General features: G+C 47.3%; 2 protein-coding genes across 2 annotated transcripts; one reads left to right on the top strand and one right to left on the bottom strand.

Annotated features, from left to right (window-relative positions):
- Nucleotides 1-5,616: 5,616 nt before the first annotated feature.
- On the bottom strand, nt 5,617-8,035 carry ZCCHC18 (zinc finger CCHC-type containing 18). The gene is given in 4 exon segments (XM_008272826.5): nt 5,617-5,906; nt 5,908-6,182; nt 6,184-6,534; nt 6,536-8,035. Coding segments are annotated over 4 exon segments (1,146 nt in total). The 5' UTR covers nt 6,914-8,035; the 3' UTR covers nt 5,617-5,764.
- Nucleotides 8,036-8,557: 522 nt separating this feature from the next.
- On the top strand, nt 8,558-18,645 carry SLC25A53 (solute carrier family 25 member 53). Its single transcript, XM_008272827.5, has 2 exons — nt 8,558-8,712; nt 16,177-18,645. Exon 2 carries the CDS (start codon nt 16,208-16,210, stop codon nt 17,123-17,125), a length of 918 nt encoding a protein of 305 aa, XP_008271049.3. The 5' UTR covers nt 8,558-8,712; nt 16,177-16,207; the 3' UTR covers nt 17,126-18,645.
- Nucleotides 18,646-18,908: the final 263 nt, after the last annotated feature.

Genomic DNA, 18,908 nt, shown 5'->3' on the forward strand with positions numbered 1-18,908 from the left:
CGGTTCTAATCCCGGTTGCTCCTCTTCCAGTCCAGCTCTCTGCTGTGGCCCGGGAAGGCAGTGGAGGATGGCCCAAGTGCTTGGGCCCTGCACCCGCATGGGAGACCAGGAGGAAGCACCTGGCTCCTGGCTTCGCATCAGCGCAGTGCCGGCCGTAGCGGCCATTTGGGGAGTGAACCAATGGAAGAAAGACCTTTCTCTCTGTCTCTCTCTCTCACTATCTATATCTCTACCTGTCAAATAAATTTTAAAAAAAGAGACACATGTTTAAAAGCAAATTATTGTATATAATGTAGTTATTAAAAATATTTATACCCCTTGGACTTCAGTTCCTTCATTTTTAAATGGAGAAAAGAAGGTCTGGCATTGTAGTGCAGCAGGTTAAACCATGGCCTATGAACCCAGCATACCATGTGAGCACTGGTTTGAGTCCTGGCTGCTCCACTTCTGAACCAGCTCCCTGCTATTGTGCCTGAGAAAGCAGTGGAAGATGGTTCAGGAGCTTGGGTCCCTTCCACCCATGTGGGAGAACTAGATGAAGCTCTCGGTTTCAGCTCAGGCCAGCGCTGGGCCATTGTGGCCATTTAGAGAGAAGATTCTCTTTCTCTCTCTCTCTCTCTCCCCAGCTACCTTGAAAATAAATAAATAAATCTTTTAAAATATTTAGAATTTTAAGATATTTAGAAAAATAGGGCTGGCGCCATGGCTCACTTAGTTAATCCTCCGCCTGCAGCACTGGTACCCCGGGTTCTAGTCCCGGTTGGGGTGCTGAATTCTGTCCCAGTTGCTCCTCTTCCAGTCCAGCTCTCTGCTGTGGCCTGGGAAGGCAGTGGAGGATGGCCCAAGTGCTTAGGCCCTGCACCCGCATGGGAGACCAGGAGGAAGCACCTGGTTCCTGGCTTCGGATCGGCACAGAGCCAGCCGTAGCAGCCATTAGGGGAGTGAACCAACGGAAGAAAGACCTTTCTCTCTCTCTCTCTCACTGTCTATAACTCTACCTGTCAAATAAAAAAGAAAAAGAAAAAGAAATATATGACCTCAGTATCAATATATCAATTATATTTCTATACTCCATCAATAGCACTTAGAAAATGAAATTTAAATGATATTACATTTAATGATTGACAAAATCAAAAAATAAATAAAAGATGTGCAAGACTTCAACCAAAAGTTTTACTGATAATATCAAATGCCTGTGAGGACCAATAGGAACTCAAACATTGATGATAGAAGTGGAAATATGGACACACTAGTATACAGATTGGTAGTATCTAGTAATGTTGAAAATACACATACTCTATGAGCCAGTAATCTCTCTCCTGGATGTATGCCCTGTGTGTGCACATTTGCACCAAGATACATAAAAAGATGTTCACAGCAACATTTTTTTGAAAGATTTATTTATTTGAAAGGTAGAGTTACAGAAAGAAAGAGAGAGGCCTTCCATCCACTGGTTCACTCCCCAAATGGCTGCAACCACCAGAGCTGAGCTGATCCAAAGCCAGGAGCCAAGAGCTTCTGGGTCTCCCACAGGGGTGTAGTGGCCCAAGGACATGGGCCATCTTCTGCTGCTTTCCTAGGCACATTAGCAGGGAGCAGGATTGGAAGTGGAGCAGCTTGGACTTGAACAGGCACCCAAATGGAATGCTGTTGCTGCAGATGGTGGTTTAATCTGCTACACCACAGCACCGGCCCCAGCAACATTTTTCATAATGCCCTCAATGGAAACAAACCAAATGGATTTCAACAGTAGGATGGATAAATAATTTCTTGTAAAGTTATAGAATGGAATTGTAATGCAACACTGAGAATGAACCAATGCTACATACAACAAACGCTGAATCTCACAAACATAATTGTAGGGGAAGTGAGACAGATACAGAAGGATGCATGTGTTGTAGTTCTGTATATGCAAAGTTAAACCTATAGGAGGGTACTTCAAGAAGTTCATGGAAAATGAATAGGTGGCAGAGGTTCAAATGCTTGAGCTTTCATTGGCTGCTTTCCCAGGTACATTAGCAGGAAATTGGGTCAGAAGCAGAGGTGCCAGGACTGGAACCAGTACTGGGATATGGGATGTAAGCATTGCAAGTGGCAGCTTAACACCCTGCACCACAACATGGGCTCCTCCTTCATACTTTGTTTCATCACTTGACCATAGAAAATCCTCTTCAGTGATTTCATAAAAAATGGATTTTATTGTAGTTTTAAAAGAGATTGCTTTTGAACATTTGATTCTTTTAATTCCTTTCATAACAGGAAGATTTATTATAAAAAAAGAACTAGTAAACAGTTGCATACAATTTATACCTATTTCTCAAATGTACCTGGAATTCATATTTAGTGTCATAGGAGAAAGTAAACGGACCATTTTCCCAATCAGGTAATGCAGTTCTTCCTAGCACCACCAGCTCTGTACCTACCCCCAACCCCCACTGGCTTCTGCAGCTATCTCCTCTTGCATATGCTAAATTTACAACCACATGCACTGAATGTGAAAGCATAGACTGGAAACATGCTACTTGAACTGAATTTGATAATGTATCTCTGAAGGGGAGAGGGGGATGGTTTCTAGGCAGCAGGAGTGGGGGTAGGAGGATGGCTCCAACAAGGAGGGGAAAAGAAAGGTAGAAAAACACTCTATCAAACAGTGTTCTTCAAAGATTCTAGTCTTGTGTGGGACATACAAGCCACTTGCTGCTGTGACATTCAGCTGATTATGGCTTTTGACCTCAGTTTCCTTATGACTTATATGCATATCATAATAACACCTACCTACATCACAGGGTACTCTGCACAGAGAAGCTAACCCAAAAAAGGAATACAGGCTTTGGAGTTAGTTAATCCAGTGTTTCACCCTTAGCTCCATCACTAAATAGCCACATGATCCTAAGTAAGTTTCCTAACTTAACAGACTGTTTCCTATTCTGAAATATATACCAATTAATTATAATTAAACTGGCATCAATAATAAATTATAAACAGAAAGTAATAATGCTATCTTAGCAGAATTATGAGGATTTACACGCTAATGATGCATTTAAAGGGATTGGCACAGGATGCCTGGCATATAATAAGTTTTTAATAAGTCATAGTGATTTTAATTTTTAATCACTATTATGAGAGGATCAGAAAGAGAAAGAAAATTCATCAAAGAGGGATTGAGAGATAGGCACTGCAAAGATCTGGGAACGGGAAGCCATGAGACGGGTGTCATGGAAACAAGGGAAAATGCTATGAAGAAGGAGCATGATGATGCAAAAGGAGGTCACTCAAAGTCTAGTTTCTCCTGACCAGACAAAAGAGTATTTTTCATTTCTTTACAGTGAATGACAATGAAGGGAGAAAGAAAGTGCGGGGATGATTATTTTAAACGAAAGGCAGCAGGCTCAAAATTTTCCAAAACGTGTTTAACTGCATTAGCCCGGTGCTCCCAGTGTCATCCAATTAGGGAAGACACATATGTATGCTTCTTGAATAAAGGGAAAACTGGCATCCCATAAGGTGAGCTGAAAAGTATCAGTTTGGCAACACCTTTTAGTAAAGTAAAAATTTTATTTCAAGTTTACAAGACAGAGAAATGGATGGGGAGAGAGGATAAAGTGAATTACAAAGCAGGTTTTGAAAGCAACCATTTATACTGAACCTCCAAGCTAGCTCCAGTGACAATGAGGGGGTAAGGCTAGGTGTAGCATTTATTTCTCTGTTTATTCCCCCTTGGCTTTACAAGCAAATTATGTCAGCAAAAACTATATCTGGGTAAATCATTCAGCAGCATTTATAAAACTGAGAAAAGATGAGCAGGAAATGGAATGATATTCTGATCTGGGATAGATGACTGAGCAGATCTTCTCCAACGATGCATTTAGGAAGGGGGAAGAATATAGAAGCAATATCCCTATTGGAACCCCGGAGGTGTTGGGGTCCCCTGTGGCTTTGGGTACCTGAGTGGAGCTGCCTCCTGCCTGGGTGTGGGGGAGGGGCCCCGTTTGGCTTGGAGGGTGGGAGGTGGCCTCCATGGACCATTGCATGCCCTAGAAGGATGCAAGGACTGCGCCTCTGGAGTCCTTGTGCCTCTGAAAGGTTCAGAGGCTGAACAGCCCTCCCAGTCTCCTTCTGGCCATGAGGGGTAAGAAGACTGAGGCTTAAGGCCAACATGGGATGCTGGGAGGGAGCTGGTGATGGGCAGAGCAGGAAAGGCTGAGCCTCCTCCCCTCTCCGCCCAGCCCTGAGTGTGGCTCCAGGAGAGGGCCGTGCTGAGATGGGGGGGCTTTGGATGCAATAGCAGCAGCAAGAGGCCAGGTCAGAGCAGAATTGCTGGGAGTGACTCTGGAAGGAGAAGCACTTGAGGCAGATTCTGGCCTCCAAGGCCGGGTGTGACAGCCTAGGAAGGCTCACTGGCTTCTTGCAGTGCCTGTTGCTCCTCCTCCTTTGGTGCCTCAGCCTTGCATCCCCTTTGTCCCTAGTGGGCAGGCTGTCCCTTGCTAGCATAATTCAAGTCCCATCACTCCTGCCTCCTTGGGACCACAAAGCCCAGGGTTATGTGTGAAATCTGTGGTCTGTAGGCAGTTCCTACCGGGCTTCCTGTCCTTGTGGATCTCGATGTGAGTCCTCCAGCCAGCTCATGGTGCCCTCTCCCCTTCTCACCCCATAGAGCTCCCTGGTTCCTCTCCAATGAACCAGCTCTCATTGGTGCATACCATGTCTCCTTGACCCAGTGGAGCTGCTATTTCCTTCCTGACAAACTCCCTCAGTGTCATCGTGTCTGCATTCATTTCACTCCACTCTCTGCTGTAAACGAAATCATCTGTTCCCCACGTGACACAACTCGTCGTGCTCATGGGACCCCCAGGAGTAGAAGGCATGCATCATCTTTTGGCACTCTCCAATCTGAGGAGAGGATGTAAAATAAGAGCAGCAAGTGTCCCTTCCCAGTGTGAACAGCAATGGAGCCTTTGGATCCCACATTTTCTGCTTTTCCCATGGTCACACTTCTCAGGATACATCCAAGAAGAGAAGATGTGAATGTCATTATTTAGTGGTGAAGAGGTTGGCTGTGCTTCCTAAGGGGTCAGTTGTGACAAGAAACTCAGAGAGAGATTCAGTCCATTTCAGAGTCCCTTCTCAATTTCAAATAAGGCTGATAAAATCCCCACCTCACAGTATGACCCTTCTCCTGAAAGTTTCTGTACTTTGTTTTATTTTCCTTTATCTTCCTAAAGGTAACATATCACACACACACACAGACACACACACACACATTAAATTAGATACTTATATATATTCATTGACATGTAAGATCACAAGATATAGTTTGGTGAAAAATACACAGTATAGAAGATTATTTATGTTTGATCACTTTTCTTTATACATATAATCTATGTGGTTACACAGGAACAGGAAAATATCTAGGACATTCGCCAAAGGGTTGACAATGTTTATGTAAGAGAGAGGAGTTCCAGGTAATTTGTACTTGAGTTTTTGTTTTCTTTAGTTTTGGAGAATTTCACAAAGATAGTCTTTCCTTAAAGAGAATGAAGTCATCAAAGATATACACATACAAAATAGGGAGTCAGAGGAGGTAGCAGGGACTAAGGAAAGGCCATCTCCCTCCACTGTCCTGGAATGCAAGACCTCCTCACCTTTCCCAAAAGAGAACTGCTTTATGGATTAATTTATGCAGTTAGAAGCCCACCCTCCACTCATTTCCCACCACCTGATTCTGAAAGTAATTAAAGGTTCATTTAGGGCTGAATCTACCACCTTACTGTGGTTGAACCAGGTCCTTCTGATGTGTGAAGAGGTTCTCAAAAACTTGTGGGTTGCTGCTCTCATGGTTACAGGTTTCTCTTGAAAGGTACTCCTCACCACAATATGAACAGAGGTCCGTGTATTTTCGCTTTCTGCATATCCCCAGGACCAGCATTCTCATACCCAGAAGCAGCACTGGTGGAAGGAGACTGAGCCCTAGAATTATTGGGGGAATCAATCACTAGCACTTGATCCTGAGGTCTGGCCCTGACTCTGAAGGGAGGAGCAGTTGAGGATGAAAGTGGAGGGTCCCTAGACTCCACTAGAATCACATCCTCATCTGAGTCATCAAGCTTATCCTCTGTTTCTCTCACGTTGCAATGGCAGTTAGCATTGTCAATCACTATTGGCTGGGGGCCCTCAAATGCCACATACAGGGCTGGCTGCCCTCTCCATTATTGGCTCAGATCTTCTGGGCCGCTTTCCCATAATGAAAGTGTCATCCCAATCCTCTTCCTCTCTTATTATCCTGATTAACTCCAGGAAATTAGGAAGTCGATCATTTGCATAAGTCCTGAGAAGATGCTTAAACCTGAACTGCCCGTCCCTATTCAGCTCAGCACCTAAAAGGTGGTGCAGGCGAATCTGGTTTGCATTTTTCTGAGCTAGGATGCCTGCCTGAATGGCATTCTGCAGCTACACCTCTAAACAGATCACATATAGGGAGCCTTTCTCCCTCTGTGCCTGCAGGGTATTAAAAAATTTACCATGGGCAGTCATACATACTACCAGATTTCCCAAACACCAATGTCATGGCCTGCAAGAAATCTGCCACACCTAGGTTGGGGTTGGCCACCTGAAGCAGACACAAGACCTCCCGGGGAGGGCCCCTAAGGGTTTTCATCAAGCGCTTGAGCTTTTCCTCCCCAGACATACTCCAGTCTGGCAGGACCCCATTGACTTGGATCAGCCAGTTTTCAAAGGTTTCCTCCCCTGGGGCTGGCACCGCCCTTCCCGAAAACATCCTCATGTTTTTCTCTGCCATGTTGGCCATTAAGGGACCGAGGCTCCTTCCCAGAGTTCTCAACATGGAATGGGCCCAAGGCAGCAAGTGCACGTCCTGCCGCAGGCATTTACCCACACATGCAATGATGCTGACCATGACTAATCACGATAGGGTATCTGAATATAAGAAGATGCTCAGGCTTTCTAGAAAAGCCTAATCTGCAGAAATCGCCAACACAACATTCCTGGGCTGTGCCTTCCTCGTATTTCAGTAGAGACTGTTAAAAAAAAAAAAAAAAGCCAATAAGGTAGTGGGCTGCGGGTAGCATTCTGCTGTCACATCCTCTACCTTCTTGAATCCTCTGCAGTACATTTTGTATCTGCCCACTGCCCTGAAAAAAAAACTGCAGGAGTCTGGCAATTACAATGTCTAAGAGCTGGCAGGTGTCTGTGTGCTAGCAGCCTGAGTTTCAGAGCCCCATGCAGCCCCTCCTGGAAGCCCTTCGGCAGGGGCAGCAACTGTTGTTAGGAATTACAGGTGAAACGGTGTTTAGTAGAGCCAGTACTGGGCTCTCAGAATAGAGCTCATTAATGTATGTCACACAGATTTATGTTAAGATCTCCACTAACCTCATGGTCTGAGATCCCAATCACATCCCCTTCTGCAAGTTTCCCCGGTTAGTTCTTAGATTCTTACAGGATCTCTGAAACTAGTGCTCGCCTTTATTTCGCTGCTCGCCTCTGCAACAGGTGCCTCCTTGAAGAACCTTGCCTATGGGGTATCTTTGACCTCTGTTCACAGGGGATGCCAGATCCAAGTCCTCAGGGTCTCAAGACTGCACCACAGCAGAGATGGAGGAGAGCGGAGGGGAGGGGAGGGGAAGGGAGGGGAGGGGAAGGGAGGGGAAGGGTCAGAAGCATCAGAAGCTGCTGTCATCCTATCCTGGTACCCTGTGCAGTCTCCCCTTGTTGCCAGGTGGGAAATTCCCCTGCCAGCTTCTGAATTCAAGTCAAAACTCCCCCTCCCATTACATTGCCTCCTCGGGGAACCGTCGGCCTACCCACTCTGCCATCAGCCACACAGAATTCAAGTTCGGATTCGGTTTGGATGGCCTGCCACGAATAAAGGGATCAGAAGTTGGATGCTCCCCACCCCCCATATTTTTTCCAGGAAGAGATGAGGAGATGCAAAGTAAGTTCAAAGCAAGACAGCTTGCGATTCCCCTCTCCTGCTCCTTGCTACCTTCTTGAAAATTCCTTCCCCACTCCCAGCCTCAGCCCCAGCCCCAGCCCAGCATTCAGGGGAAACCTACCCAGTTGGCAACATCCAAGTGAACCACACCTCCTTCAGGGCGCAGCCTGGCCCCGGGAGGGTTTCTTCCCCTGCCTCAGTTATCAATTCTCCAAGACTGGAGCCTCCCAGTACTGGCGGGGCTTTCCCCTCCCCCGTCCGTGTCCGGCAATTGAACCTTCTTTACCTGGGCCAAGCAGGTGGGCAACGGATGCTGCAACGTCACTAACAGCGCTCTTTCGCTTTCCCTTCCCCGCGGCCCTGCAGGGGAAAGAGGATGGCGCCTCCCCTCCGCGACTAGACCACCCCGAGCTGCCGGAGCGACTGAGCAGAATCGCAGGACCGAGTGGTGAGGGGTGGCCGGGTAGACTAGGCATCGTTCCCAAGGCAGCCGTGCCTGCTCCCGCCCTCCACTTGGGTCTTCCCAGGCATCCGCGGCGGCTTTTAGCCTCTGCCCATTGAGACAAAAGAGCGTGACGAGCGGGGCGGCGCGGCCAATCAGCGGGGCTCGGGGGCAGTCTGAGCGCGCAGCCCTCCGGCCCCCAGTGCTAATACTAGCGCGAGGGGGGAGCCGGCCTGCAGGGGCTGCGGCAGACAGCGCGGGAGCCGGCTCGGCGTCAAGTGCAGCTCGGACGCACCGAACGGGGCCCGTTTACCTTTCACCCGTGAGTTTGCTGTGCTTCCCCTCTCTTCCCTTCTCTCTGTCCCCTTCCGCTTCGGCTCTCCTCTGCGCTTTGAGACCGGGTGCCTTAAACACGAGGTGGGACAGAAACCAAGTGAACAATGAGAGTTCTTCACCTTTGTATTAGGGGGGAGGGGGAAAAGCATTTACCGAGAGAGAGCTTTCTAAATGCAAATGTATGTGCTCGCAAGGACGACTCATTTATTCCAGCCGGCATGAATGTGAGGGAGGTCGCCATGTGCCCATTTAATGGAGAGGGCACAGAGAGGGGACGTAAGCGCCCAGGCAGTATGGTTAGGAAGTGCAGAGCTAACAGCTCACACCCAAGAAAGCTGTCCCTCCTAAACGCTCCTTTCTGCCCTCAGAGTTGAGGCTGGTGGAGAAAAGCCAAAGTAGGTATGGGAATTTCAATGAGACTACCTAGAATTAGTGAGCAAAGACTCTTATCTCCATTTTACAGAATGGGAAATTGAGCCTCAGACAGCTTAGGGGTCTTGCCTGGTGTCATGCAGCAAATAAATAACAGCACCGGAGTTTACAGCCCAGGCTGGTTTTCATTGGGTGCCAACTCTTTTGCCTTGCTGCACTGCCTGGAGAGCATTTTGACACAGGTCATCTCAAACCAGCTCAAGAGAAGGCTTGATATGAGGGCAGTGCTGAGGGAGGGGTGAGGAGGCAGCCGAGGGAAATGGCAAGACCAAGGCAACCTTTTTGTCACCCACTGTAGGAAAAGAAATCTGAGACACTTTTCTTTCCCTTTCTTACACTTCTTTTTGCATTACAACAAGCTGCCTGTTGATAAAAAATCACACTATTTCTGTAGCCCTTTATGATCAAAAAGAGACCAGGCTCAGGGAGGTGGAATAATTTGCCTGCAGTTCCAAGGAGAGGCCCAAATTTGGACCGAGTCTCTGAATCTGGAACCCACACTGTTAATGAACGTATGGGTCCCAGGCTGACTGCCTGAGAATCATTTTGGAGAACTTGTTAGACATGCAGATTCCGGGTTCCCACCTCAGGAGGATTTTGACTTACCAGGACCTACAGGGGTGAAGAGTGTGGTTTGTGTTTTTAACCAAAACTACAGTTGATTCTGAGTTATAGAGAGGTCTGTGGGCCTCTGGTAGAAACATCATGTCCTGCTGAAGGTTATATGTAAGTAAATGAGCCTGCCCATGGCAGATCTGCCCACAATTTCATTGCCAGGAAGTATAACTCCAGGGCAGTGGTCCTACCTGGAGGGCTCCCTCCTTCGGCAAGAAACTTGGTCTCTGTACATTTCTCTGAGTCCATAGCTTTGTACATTTTCAAATGGGTCTGTAGCCCCAAAGCTGTTAAGCCCTACTCGCCCAATAGCTTTCTTCACAACTGCTTCCTCCTTCAACTCATGCTTGAGAGAGAGGGTGAGAAATGAAACACAGTTTAACCTAACCTCTGCGCCGCAGCTCTCTGCTGCTGATATAGCTCTTTCATTTCCTGGCTGAAGGATAGGTTGCTAGGTTGCCCTTCTGTGAGCTCTTCAGGGGACTTCTCCTTTGCTGCAGTTGGCATCGGTGGCGCCAGAGTAGGGGCAAATCCATGGAAACGGCATACACGGCTATCCAGAGTGCACAGGCCGTGAAACCAGTGGCTGCAAAACCTGCTCCATGTCCCATGCGTTCTGGTTCTTAGAGAGCAGGTGTCACTTCCTCTATGCAGAATGGCAGAGTGGACAGTGAGAGAGAGAGAGACAGACAGACAGAAAGGTCTTCCTTTTTCCGTTGGTTCACCCTCCAATGGCCGCCGCAGTCAGCGCACCGCGCTGATCCGATGGCAGGAGCCAGGTACTTCTCCTGGTCTCCCATTGGGTGCAGGGCCCAAGCACTTGGGCCATCCTCCACTGCACTCCCTGGCCACAGCAGAGAGCTGGCCTGGAAGAGGGGCAACCGGGACAGAATCCGGTGCCCGACCAGGACTAGAACCCGGTGTGCCGGCGCCACAAGGTGGAGGATCAGCCTAGTGAGCCACCGGGCCGGCCCTTCTGCCCTCTTATTTACAACACCTACCTACAGTTCCTTGGAGTAAATGATCCTAATTTTGAGATGAAGTGCCTTCCATCTACAAGTGTGGAATGGAAGACTGAGGTAGAGGTAGCGGAGAGTGGAGGGCGTTGGGGATAGAGAGAAAGCAGTTTAATTCATCTTACACAGTCAGGTAGTGGCAGGAAGTAGCTGTTGGGTCTTCTCCACTCTCACTTCTCTTTCCAGTACCGTGACATTTGGTCCTGGCCCTCAGAATTGTTTTGTCATTAGATTGGCTTCATTTGCAAATCAGACATCTGCAGTTGAACCTAGTAGGAGTAGGATCAAATAGAACCAAAATAGATCTCAGAGCGCTGACAAAAAAAAAAAATAACCAAAGGAGATGGATTGTGTAGAGACCGGGGTTGGGTCCTGAGAACAGAGTGAGAATCTTTTTGTACAGGGCAGAGAGGAGCATCTACAAACTGTCTCCAATTTGGTACAGACGATCCCTTAATTTCTGGTCTTTCATGTGGGAGTGCGTTCTCATTCGTTCATACTGATAGCTCTAATGAGAGCACATTTTCCAATTTCAACAAAGAAACCTTAAAAGCTGGAAGGTTAGGAGATAAAGCTTTCAGATGAAACAATAATAGCTACCTTTGGCAGCCTGCCTCCTCTGTGCTGGGAACTTTTTGTCTGTTTATTATCCATGTAAGCTTCTCAGTAATCCTATTGAGACGGGCATTATTATTCCATTTTGCAGATAGGGAAACTGAGAGTCAAGGAGGTTAAATAACTTGAGTAATAAGGCCCTACAGCTTGGAAGTGGAGGCATCTAGACTCTGGCCCAGGCCTGTCAAACTCCAATGCCCAAGAAAACTCCTTTGCTGTCTTCTAAACAAGCAATTTAAGGCATGTTCTGCAGAGGATTCAGGGCATTCCAGCAATTTGCAGCCTTTTCAGAATAAGGATTTCTGTTATCACACCTTTTTTATTATTTTAAAGAGGAAGTTGGTTTTAAAAATTTTTTTCTTTTTTTTTTAATTCTAAAGGTAGAGAGACAGAGACAGAAAGATCTTCTATCCACTAGGTCCATTCACCAAATGCCCACAACAGCTTGGGCTGTGCCAGGCTGGAGCCAGGAGTCTGAAACTCAATCGGGGTGTCCTTTGTGGGCGGCAAGGACCCAAATACTTGAGCCATCATCTGTTATCTTCCAGAATGCACATCAGCAAGAAGCTGAAATAGGAAGCAGCGCCAAGATTCAACTCCAAGCACTCCAATATGGGATGCCGGCATCGCAGTGGGAGCTTAACCCACTAAGCCACAATGCCAGCCCTGAGAATTTTTTTTTTTAAGATATATTTTATTTATTTTACTGGACTGGAAAGGAAATGGAGAGAGAGAGAGGGAGATAGAGAGGGGAGGGGGAAGAGAGAGAGGAGGGAGAGGGATATCTTCCATCTGCTAGTTCACTCCCCAAATGGCTGCAAGGCTAGATTTGGGCCAGGCCAAAGGCAGGAGCCAGGAACTCCATCAGGGTCTCCCACCAGGGTGGCAGAGGCACAGGTACTTGGGCCATCTTATGCTGCTTTCCCAGGTACATTAGCAGAGAGCTGCATCAGAAGCAGAGCATCCAAGACTCAAACAGGCCCCTAAGTGGGATGCTGGTGGTACAGGTGGCGACTTAACACACTGTGCCACAATACCAGCCTCTCAGAGAAATTTTCTGGGTGCTTCCTGTTCCAGCTAGACTAAATTGTCTTTCAGCTTCTACTTTGATTAACACAACCTTTATTTTGTCTTACCCAAACCTTGAGGGCAGGCAGTATGTTCTATTTATTTCTTACTGCACAGTGATTTACCATAATGATTTAGTAGATTATCAGTGCATGTTTGTGAGCGCACCAGAGGATTGGATGACGGGGTGCCCCGAATGAATGGACAGATGTGGGGCCGGATCCTCATATAGTCACCCAGGCTGCCCACTGGGACTAGAGTAGACAGTGGATTCAAATCGCCTGGGCTCATTTTACCCAGCTGTGAACTTAGGAGGCAGATCATAGGGTACAGGTGATGAATGCTCAAGGCCAACTCCATTCTGTGACCTCTGGTTTGGAATTCATGTTAGGGGCAAGGCTCTCCCAGATTCTTTAGGATGCAACTTTGTGGAAGAAAGGTCCTCCCTGCTACCCGTGGAAACACAAGATTTGTTCCAACCTGCCTCTTCATCTAGTTGTGGCTGGCCGGAACGTGTCCTGTAGGAGCATGTGCTCTGTTCACATTGTGAGGTGGGCAAACATCCTTTTTGTTTTGATACTTTTAAAAGCAAAGCCAGGGGCCTCCACTGTAGCACAGTGGATAAAGCTGCTGCCTGCAATACCGGCATCTCATGTGGGTGCTGGTTTGTGTCCTGGCTGCTCCACTTCCAATCCAGCTCCCTGATAATGGCCTGGGAAAGCAGCAAAAGAGAGCCCCTGCTATACCCACGTGGGAGACCTGGATGAAGCTCCTGGCTCCTGATTTCGGCCTGGCTCAGTGCTGGCAGTTGTGGCCACTTCAGGAGTGAACCAGTGGGTGGAAGACCTCTCTCTCTCTCTGTCTCTGTCTCTCTCTCTCTCTCTCTCTCTGTAACTCTGACTTTCAAATAAATCTTTTTTTAAAAAAGGCAAAGCCACCATATCTCAACTACTCTATCATATTTTATGTTACTAATCCTTGCAACAACCTTTTGAGGTAGGTCTTGTTGTCCCCATTTTGTAGCTTAAGAAACAAAGACTGAATGGACTTACACATCTTGTCCAAAGACACAGAACCAAGTACGTGGTGAAGGCAGAACTCAGTCTCACATTTATCTGTCTCCAAAGCTTAGCATCTTAACAGAAAAATGCACCAGAAAAAAAGTGGACTCCCCCCCACCATAGATTCACAAAGTGACAAATTAAGATAAGATATTTCTAAATATTGTGCACCATTAGCCCCTCAAGATGGTTTGCAAAAAACAGCAGAAGCAATTGGGGATGGGAAAGTACAATTCCTCTCTTAACTGATTGGCTGGATTGCTCCGTATCAACCTCCTGTGATACACAGCTCGGAGTGCTTGCGGAGCATGTTGCCTTGACTGCTCATTGTATAGTTGAAGTGGCTGAAGTTCCAAGCTGCCATTGAAGTTCTAGAGGTCACTAGGGAAGTGAATACTCGAACTGGCTCTGAAACGCTGGCCCGCCGAATCCTAGCCCAGTTTTCTCTCTGTTAAATGAGCCTTCCTTCTGGAGTTAGTAAATCCATGGAGTTAGTAAATCTCCCCCTCTCCCCCACTTACCAAAAAGGTGGGAAACAAGCAGAACGTTATGGTAGTCTGAGGTAAAAGAGGGTACATGTACCTCACTACCTGTCCTTATGCAGCTGCTGGTAGGACTTGGGAAAGAGGAACACACTTGGAAGAGCTGGGGGAGTGTTGGGGTCCCCTGTGGCTTTGGGTACCTGAGTGGAGCTGCCTCCTGCCTGGGTGTGGGGGAGGGGCCCCGTTTGGCTTGGAGGGTGGGAGGTGGCCTCCATGGACCATTGCATGCCCTAGAAGGATGCAAGGACTGCCCCTCTGGAGTCCTTGTGCCTCTGAAAGGTTCAGAGGCTGAGCAGCCCTCCCAGTCTCCTTCTGGCCATGAGGGGTAAGAAGACTGAGGCTTAAGGCCAACGTGGGATGCTGGGAGGGAGCTGGTGATGGGCAGAGCAGGAAAGGCTGAGCCTCCTCCCCTCTCCGCCCAGCCCTGAGTGTGGCTCCAGGAGAGGGCCGTGCTGAGATGGGGGGGCTTTGGATGCAATAGCAGCAGCAAGAGGCCAGGTCAGAGCAGAGTTGCTGGGAGTGACTCTGGAAGGAGAAGCGCTCGAGGCAGGTTCTGGCCTCCAAGGCCGGGTGTGACAGCCTAGGAAGGCTCACTGGCTTCTTGCAGTGCCTGTTGCTCCTTCTCCTTTGGTGCCTCAGCCTTGCATCCCCTTTGTCCCTAGTGGGCAGGCTGTCCCTTGCTAGCATAATTCAAGTCCCATCACTCCTGCCTCCTTGGGACCACAAGGCCCAGGGTTGTATGTGAAATCTGTGGTTTGTAGGCAGTTCCTACCGGGCTTCCTGTCCTTGTGGATCTCGATGTGAGTCCTCCAGCCAGCTCATGGTGCCCTCCTCTCCTCCTCTCCCTGTCCCAGATAGCTCCGCTTCCTCTCCATGACACCCCAGCTCCTTCTGCTGCACACCATGTCTTCTCAGCCCAGTGGAGCCCCTGTTTCCTTCTGGACTCCCTCAGGTCCTTGGGTCGGTACTGAACATTCATTTTTTGACAATCCCTAACTTCCTTCATGTGTCTCAACTCCGAAGGTGCTTCTCATAGGACCCAACCTGCTTCCTGGCCTTTCTGGGATGGGAACGATAGTTTAGAGTCCTTGCACTGCCTCTTTCCTCTAGCACGGGGGCCCTGAACTGGGGGCAGTTTTGTATCCCAGCAGATGTACAGCAATATCTGCAGATATTTTCAGTCATCACACCGGGTAGGTCACAATGGCACTCAAGGAGTAGAGGCGAGGGATGCACTAAACACCTGTGATAATGAAGAATTCTGCTGCCCCCAGTGTCAGTGGTACCAAGCTTGAGAGACTCTGCATTCTCTCTGAAGGGTCTTGGAAAAACATTCCCACTGTGTAGGTATTTCTATTTATTTGTGCCAAAATAAACTTATCTTTTCATTTTCCTTTCCTAGAACTTTTTGAAGTCCCCTTGTAGCTGTGGGCCTACAGGTTTTGGTGTGGAACTTGCCAGATGCTGAGCCTTCTGCCACTGAGCTTTCGGGAGCAGCTGCTCTTTCCTTTCCTCAGCTGGGGGAGGGGGAGGGGGAGGAGGCGTTGCCAGGAAACAGCTTGAACTCGGGCAGGAATCCACAGAGAGAAAGATGAGGGCAAGTCCCCCCTCCTCGAATTTACTACCAACTTTGGGAGAAAATATTGCACTACAACTGTTGAAGTCTTTTCTGACCCTACAAGATAGTGCCACTTTTTTTTTTTTTTTTTTGGAAAGAGAATAACAACTGATTATTGTAGTAGTTTATAAATTGCAATGTTTCATGTGGTGAAAATTGAATGTAACAAGCTTTGGAGCCCTTCCTCTCCTGATGTCATATTCTTCAGTTGTAATCCTTATTTGAATATTGGAATATTTGTCATTTCTCTAAAACTACATAGAGGTGACTTTGTGCTGAAAAACTAATAGCCTTTGTTTTAACTGAATGGTATTGAATTCCTCATTTCTTAAGAGTATGCCTATTTCTCAGAAACTGGCCCAAAGAGTTGCTTGTTTCCTTAGACTTGAGTTTCTTAGGGCTCCATTTCTAACTAAGCAATGAAAATGCTTGCCAACAGGTTTAAATGGTCAGTCTAACCTCTTTTCTTCCCCCTCTCGCCAGTTTCTTCCATCTGTACCCAGTGGTCCTCGGCATGGGGGAAGAGAACTGCTCTCCCAGGAAGCAGCTACAGCACAAGACACAAACGGAGGCTCCAGGAAAAAGCTGGCACTCCCAGGCCTACACCCTTGGGGCCATTTCCAACTTTATGTCTACTTTTCTGACCTTTCCCATCTATAAGGTTGTGTTTCGACAACAGATCCATGCCCTGGCAGTGTCAGAGGCCGTGAGACAGCTTTGGCATGAAGGTCCTCAGTGCTTCTACCGGGGCATCTACCCACCTCTCCTCTCCAAGACATTGCAAGGGACTCTGCTGTTTGGGACTTATGACAGCCTGCTCTGCTCGCTCTGCCCTGTTGGCCCGCATTCCCTGGGACACCGCTGGGCTGCAGGGCTCATGTCTGGTGTGGTGGAGGCTGTGGCACTCAGCCCCTTTGAAAGGGTACAGAACGTGCTCCAGGATGGTCGTAAGCAAGCTCGCTTCCCCAGCACCTTCAGCATTCTCAAGGAATTCAATTCTTATGGGTTTTGGGGGCGGATGTCGCTGGGCTACTATCGTGGCTTCTGGCCTGTCCTTGTCAGAAATAGCCTGGGGAGTGCTCTCTATTTCTCGTTCAAGGACCCCATCCGGGATAGCTTGGCAGAACAAGGCCTGCCCCACTGGGTCCCTGCCTTGGTATCCGGCAGTGTCAATGGAACAATTACCTGCCTAGTTCTATATCCTCTGATTGTGCTGGTTGCCAATATGCAGTCCCATATTGGCTGGCAGAGCATGCCAAGCCTGTGGGCCTCTGCCCAGGATCTGTGGGACACTCGGGGCCGAAAGGTGCTCCTAATCTACCGGGGAGGCTCCCTGGTCATCCTGAGGTCCAGCGTGACATGGGGCCTCACTACTGCTATCCATGACTTCCTGCAGAGGAAGTCTCACTCCAGAAAAGAGCAGAAAGACTGACTAGCTACAGCAAATGTGACCATGGCATCATTCTAATTCTAAACCTTCCCTGGCCAGTTCTCTATAGTTTACTTTGGCTTGGCTATCTAATACAGTCATTCTTTAGCATCCATAAACTGTCATTGCATGGGAACTCTTCCCAACTTCCAGCCTGCTGGGCACAGACCAAGCCCAACAAGATTCCTTGGTCAGAAAGAGAAAGTCACCCCAGTCTGTCCACAGCTTCAGTGGCCTCAGAGCCAGGCCTTTAACTTGCAATCCAGATTCAATGTCATTCCTTTACGGAATTCCTTGACAATAAGAGATAAGTGATAAAGATCACCTAACACAGGCACTGTGAGTTCTGAGACCTCTCTAGGTATCCTCCAGATCAAACTGAGTGGAAGTCTATTTTCCAAGAACTATGCCTGACTCTGGGGCTGGGGATTCCATAAAACTTCTCAGATGGTCATATGTTCATGACATTGTTCACTGCTTCTATCACCACCACTCTCATTTCTCAAGGTGGTAGGTCCTGGTTTCAAGGTAACAGCTGTGGGTAAAAATCTTAATTCAGCTTACCTCAACTCATCAGGTACCATAAGAACTGGTGGGACTGGAGATGAGAGTTAGAAGATGTGTGGTCCTTGGACAGAAAGGATAAAGACTTTGTAGAAAGACATTTAGTTACATGCAAATTAGAAAAATTTACTGTATGTAAATGATTTGATCTGCTGAGACATTTTTGATAACATTATCTAGAAACCACTTGAGTTTTACTAAGAAATCTGGAGATGAAATGGCCATATCTCTTCACAAATAATTGTATATGCTGTTGATGTGATTAAATATAGTTACTACGATGTAAGGATCAGACATCTTAGCTTGTCATTCAAAACCATTCAAAATATGGCCCTCATATAACTTTAAACATATGACCACACCACTCCCCTTTACATGTATCTCATACATCAGCCAAAATGAGCTACTGTTCTCCTCTAATATGCCATGAACTTTCCTCCATGTGCCATTCTCCTTCTTTTGGCCAGTCTACCAAAATCCTTCTTGTTCTTCAACCTCCAGCTCAGATGCTACCTTTTCTGTGGCATCTCTTCTGATTTTCTCCCAGTAGCCTGAGTCCTCTGTGATACCCCTTTCTAACAACACATTGTGTAGGGCACCGATTCCATTACATCATTAATCTCTTGGGGCCCTGAGTTTTTGGTGTTCTTCAATACCTCCTACTAGACTGTAAAACTTCTTGAAAGCAGGGATTCTTGTATGCATTTTAAAATCCTTCATGGTGCCTAGGTGCTCAGTAACATTGGTTGAATTAGTGAATTGACTATCAAGCTGTGATATAGTCTGTATCCTCAGGGTGCTGTTCCTTGTACACAAAGGTAATGTTCTTGATTCACTGTCAGCAAGACACACGCCTTTGGGGTATGTTTTTGTTTTCTTTGAATAGTGGATTTTGTTTTGTGCTAATAATAATGATGCTAGTGATAATAACAATAATTAAAAATTACTTTCAATGGGAACATTTGATGAGTTGGTATTATTTATGGCATGATCACACTGCTTCAGGAACTGAAATTTCAGTACCTGAAATCTCCCAAACAGAATCATATGGCATAAATATCCCATTTATTTCAACTCTGGAATTTCGAGAATTTCCAAGATGACGTATACTGCAGTTTCCCCCTTATAGATGACAACATGATGATGCCCTCCATTTGCCTCTCTTGACCAAATCAAATTTATCCTCTACAAACATCTGATTATAGCTTTAGCAGTGGAACTT

Source organism: Oryctolagus cuniculus, chromosome X (genome assembly GCF_051225735.1).
Source record: "Oryctolagus cuniculus isolate XC-2025 breed Fujian yellow rabbit chromosome X, ASM5122573v1, whole genome shotgun sequence".
Classification (NCBI taxonomy): domain Eukaryota; kingdom Metazoa; phylum Chordata; class Mammalia; order Lagomorpha; family Leporidae; genus Oryctolagus; species Oryctolagus cuniculus.